The sequence below is a fragment of the Physeter macrocephalus genome, chromosome 16 (genome assembly GCF_002837175.3).
Source record: "Physeter macrocephalus isolate SW-GA chromosome 16, ASM283717v5, whole genome shotgun sequence".
Classification (NCBI taxonomy): Eukaryota; Metazoa; Chordata; class Mammalia; order Artiodactyla; family Physeteridae; genus Physeter; species Physeter macrocephalus.
Genome location: NC_041229.1, coordinates 72,881,156 through 72,886,868, shown reverse-complemented (window position 1 = coordinate 72,886,868; position 5,713 = coordinate 72,881,156). Strand labels below are relative to the sequence as shown.

General features: G+C 38.8%; 1 protein-coding gene across 1 annotated transcript in view; it reads left to right on the top strand.

Moving 5' to 3' along the window:
• The window catches only part of MRGPRX2 (MAS related GPR family member X2), a 25,211-nt gene extending 20,448 nt beyond the window's left edge, over positions 1-4,763 (top strand). Inside the window, 1 exon segment of the mRNA XM_055091373.1 lies at positions 4,454-4,763. Within this exon segment, the coding sequence (XP_054947348.1) occupies positions 4,454-4,763 (310 nt within the window).
• Positions 4,764-5,713: the final 950 nt, after the last annotated feature.

Sequence of the window (5,713 nt, the reverse complement as noted above, 5' to 3'; positions counted from 1 at the left end):
AAAAAAATGATGCAAATGAATTTATTTACACAACAGAAACAGACTCATAGACTTAGAAAACAAACTTATGGTTACCAAAGGAGAAAGGTGGGGGGAGGTATAAGTTGGGAGTTTGGGATTGACATACACACACTACTATATTTAAAATAGATAACAAACAAGGACATACTGTATAGCACAGGGAACTCTGCTCAATATTCTGTAATAACCTAAATGGGAAAAGAATTTGAAAAATAATAGATATGTGTATATGTATAACTGAATTACTTTGCTGTACACCTGAAACTAACACAACATTGTTAAATCAACTATACTCCAACATAAAATTTTTTTAAAATTTAAAGCACTATATATTGGTCAAAATGCTTTTGGTTGGGAAGAAAGACAAAAAAAAAAAACTTACCTCAGGAAAAAAAAAATCTCAAATAATCTAACTTTACACCAAATGCAACTAAAGAAAGAAGAACAAGCAAAACTCAAAGTTAGTAGAAGGAAAGAAATCAAAAAGATCAGAGCAGAAATAAATGAAATAGAGACTAAAAAAAATAGAAAAGATCAATGAAACTAAAAGCTGGTTCTTTGAAAAGATAAACAAAATTTTTAAAAAAAGATAAACAAAATTGATAAACCTTTAGCCAGACTCATTAAGAAAAAAGGGGAAAGGGCCCAAATCAATAAAATCAGAAATGAAAAAGAAGTTACAACTAACATCACAGAACTACAAAGGATCAAAAGAGACTCTACAAACAACTATACACCAATAAAATGGACAACCTAGAAGAAATGGACAAATTCTTAGAAACGTACAATCTCCCAAGACTGAACCAGGAAGAAATAGAAAATATGAATGGACCAATTACCAGTACTGAAATTGAATCAGTAATTTAAAAACTCCCAACAAACAGAAGTCCAGGATCAGAGGCTTCACAGGTAAATTCTACCAAACATTTAGAGAAGAGTTAACACCCATCCTTCTTAAACTATTCCAAAAAATTGCAGAGGAAGGAACACTTCTGAACTCATTCTATGAGGCTGCCATCACCCTGGTACCAAAACCAGGCAAAGATATCACAAAAAAAGAAAATTACAGGCCAAAGTCACTGATGAACATAGATGCAAAAATCCTCAACAAAATATTAGCAAATCGAATCCAACAATACATTAAAAGGACCATACACCATGATCAAATGGAACTTATCCCAGGGATGCAAGGATTTTTCAATATCTGCAAATCAATCAATGTGATACACCACATTAACAAATTGAAGAATAAAAACCATATGATCATCTCAATATGTGCAGAAAAAAAACTTATGATAAAATTCAACATCCATTTACGATAAAAACTCTCCAGAAAGTGGGCATGGAGGGAACATACCTCAACATAATAAAGGGCATATATGACAAACCCACTGCTAACATCATACTCAATGGTGAAAAGCTGAAAGCATTTCCTCTAAGATCAGGAACAAGACAAGGATTCCCACTCTCGCCATTTTTATTCAACATAGTTTTGAAAGTCCTAGGCACGGCAATCAGAGAAGAAAAAGAAATAAAAGAAATCCAAATTGGAAAGAAAGAAGTAAAACTGTTACTGTTTGCAAATGACATTATACTATACATAGAAAATCCTAAAGCTGCCATCAGAAAACTACTAGAGCTCATCAATTAATTTGGTAAAGTTGTAGGATACAAAATTAATATACAGGGCTTCCCTGGTGGTGCAGTGGTTGAGAGTCCGCCTGCCGATGCAGGGGACGTGGGTTCGTGCCCCGGTCTGGGAGGATCCCACATGCCGCGAGGCGGCTGGGCCCGTGAGCCACGGCCTCTGAGCCTGCGCGTCCGGAGCCTGTGCTCTGCAACGGGAGAGGCCACAGCAGTGAGAGGCCCGCATACCGAAAAAAAAAATTAATATACAGAAATCTGCTGCATTTATATACACTAACAATAAAATATCAGAAAGAGAAATTAAGGAAACAATCCCATTTACCACTGCCTCAAAAAGAATAAAATACCTAGGAATCAACCTACCTAAGGAGGCAAAAGACCTGTACTCTGAAAACTATAAGACACTGATGAAAGAAACTGAAGATGACACAAACAAATGGAAAGATATATCATGTTCTTGAATTGAAAGAATCAACATTGTTAAAATGACCATGCTACCCAAGGCAATTTACAGAGTCAATGCAATCCCTATCAAAATACCAATGGCATTTTTCACAGAACGAGAACATAAAAATTTTAAAGTTGTATGGAAATATAAAAAACCCCAAATAGCCAAAACAATCTTGAGAAAGAAGAACAGAGCTGGGGGAATCACACTCCCTGAATTCAGACTATACTACGAAGCTACAGTCATCAAAACAGAATGGTATTGGCACAAAAACAGACACATAAATTAATGGTACAGGATAGAAACCCCAGAAAGAAACCCATCACTATGGTCAATTAATCTATAACAAAGGAGGCAAGAATATACAATGGAGAAAAGACTGTCTCTTCAAGAAGTGGTAGTGGGAAAACTGGACAGTTATAGGTAAAAGAATGAAATTAGAACATTCTCTAACACCATACACAAAAATAAACTCAAAATGTATGAAAGACCTAAAGTAAGTAAGACTAGATACTATCAAACTCCTAGAGGAAAACATAGGCAGAACACTCTTTGACATAAATACTTTACATTGAAGCAATATTTTTTTGGATCCATCTCCTAAAGCAAAGGAAATAGAAGCAAACCTAAAACAAATGGGACCTGATTAAACTTAAAAGCTTTTGCACAGCAAAGGAAACCATTGAAAAAATGAAAAAACAACCTACTGAATGGGAGAAAATATTTGCAAATGATATGACCAATAAGGGGTTAATATCCAACATATATAAACAGCTCATACAACTCAACATCAAAAAAACAAACAACCTGATTAAAAAATGGGCAGAAGAACTGAATAGACATTTTTTCATAGAGGAAATGCAGATATCCAACAGGCACATGAAAAGATGCTCAACATCACTAACCATCAGGGAAATGAAAATCAAAACCACAGGGAGGGACTTCCCTGGTGGCCCAGTGGTTGGGACTCTGTGCTCCCAAAGCAGGGGGCCTGGGTTCCATCCCTGGTCAGGGAACTAGATCTCACATGCCATAACTAAAGATCCCGTACGTGGCAACGAAGATCCCGTGTGCCGCAACTAAGACCCGGCGCAGCCAAATAAATAAATAAACAAATAAATAAATAAATTTTGTTTAAAAAACTACAATGAGATATCACCTCACACCTGTCAGAATAGCTATCATCAAAAAGTCTACAAATAGCAAATGTTGGTGAGGATGTGGAGAAAAGGGAACCCTCATACAATGTTGGTGGTAATGTATCAATAAATTGGTGCAGCCACTGTGGAAAACAGTATGGAGGTTTCTCAAAAACTAAAAATAGAACTACCATATGACCCAGCAATTTCACTCCTGGGTATATATCCCAAACAAAAACAAACACTGATCCAAAAAGATACATGCACCCCAATGTTCATAGCAGCATTATTTATAATTGCCAAGACATGGAAACAAACTGAATGTCTGTCAACAGATGAACTGATAAAGAAGGTACGGTACGTGTGTGTGTGTGTATGTGTGTGTGTGTAAATACTGTACGATATCACTTATATGTGGAATATAAAAAGTACAACAAACTAGTGAAGTGAATATAACATAAAAGAAGCAGACTCACAGATATAAAGAACAAACTAGTGGTTACCAGCGGGGAGGGGTGAAGAATCAATATAGGCATGGGGGAGTGGGAGTACAAAGGTGTAAGACAGGATCAAGGATGTACTGTAAACATTAGGAATGTAGCAAATATTTTGTGGAAACTGTAAATGGAAAGTAACCTTTAAAAACTGTATGAAAATTAAAAAAAATTTTAATTTAAAACAGACAGAAAGAAAGGAAGGAAGGAAGGAAGGAAGGAAGGAAGGGAAGATGCCATTAAATATGATGCATCATTCATTGTAAAATGAACTGTAGATTCAGAGACATTAAAATGTTAAAGACTTTAAGAAAAAAAAGAGGCACAATACAGGCACGTCTTATGCTGACATGATGCTAACATCACTCTGATATTCTTATTTGTGGTTCTCTCTGGGGTCAGCCTGACCCTGCTAATCATATTCCTGTATGGTTCCCATTGGATGCAGATGACTAGGCTGTGTGTGACCAACCTGTGCACAATGGTGGTCATATCTTGGTGGCCTGCTTGCTGGCATCCGCTCATTCCTTGGATGGGGGGTTCAAACTGGTTACAATTCCTTCTTTTGTTTCCTTCATTGCACTGTGTTTATCCTGCTCGGTGTTAATGGCTGTCCCAATCTCATCATTCACTTCTTCACTGGCTTCTTCAGGCAGTGGCAGAGATGGCAAACCCTCAAATTGGTTCCCCAAAGGGCTCTGCAGGATATGGCGCTCATATTTTGGTGGCCTGCCTGCTGGCATCCACTCATTCCTTGGATGGGGGGTTCAAACTGGTTACAATTCCTTCTTTTGTTTCCTTCATTGCACTGTGTTTATCCTGCTCGGTGTTAATGGCTGTGCCAATCTCATCATTCACTTCTTCACTGGCTTCTTTAGGCAGTGGCAGAGATGGCAAACCCTCAAATTGGTTCCCCAAAGGGCTCTGCAGGATATTTCTGAGGTGGATGGACACGGAGGAAGCCTTCCCCAGGAAACCCTGGAGATGTCCAGAGGCAGTCTAGGGCGGTGCTGAAGAGCCTCTGCCCTGGTCAGTCACAAGTGACTTTGAGAGGGACTTCCCTGGTGGCGCAGTGGTTAAGAATCCGCCTGCCAATGCAGGCGACATGGGTTCGAGCCCTGGTCCCGGAAGATTCCCCCATACCGCGGAGCAACTAAGCCCATGCACCACAACTGCTAAGACTGCGCTCCAGAGCCCGCGAGCCACGACTACTGAAGCCTGCATGCCTAGAGCCCGTGCTCTGCGACAAACAGAAGCCACCGCAATGAGAAGCCCACGCACTGCAACGAAGAGTAGCCCCCGCTTGCCACAGCTAGAGAACGCCCACCAGCACCAATGAAGATGCAGTGCAGCCAAAAATAAATAAATAAATAAATAAATAAAAGAAGTGACTTTGAGAGGCGATGCTGCCCTGCCAGACGTGGCAATTATCCACTCTTCTCTCAGCCTTATGCCTCTGAAATGCCTCAGTGACTCCCCAGGGCCTTCAAACTGATTTTTTAAAACCTGGCTCTTCTGTTTTTCTCAGAAAAGCGTTTTTCTGAAAGTAGAATATCTGTGTCTCTCTGTACATTATAAATAAATTTCTCACGTTACCTTCTTTGAATCTTTTCTTATTCAAAGCTTTCTAGTTTCATTTCAATGGGAAAAAATATTTGTCTAAAATCATAAAACCCTGTTTATAATTGTTTTCTACTTGATGATATAGAAAAAGAAGAATCCTTATTTTTCTCTGAGACTCTGTTCCTCTAAGATTCATGTTTGGGCCTGTGTTTGGAAGCATGCTGCAGATAAAAAAACTTAATTCTAAATGAGTATCTAGAGTTCATTGGATTCTCTGGTCTTTGGGAAAAGAATGTCCTTAGAGTTAGACTCTGCCTGCATAAGAACAGTCCAGGAAATCAGGTGTAGGAAAGGTCCTCTGGAGACATTGTCCCTGACATGGTGACCAGTTTGCCATGGGT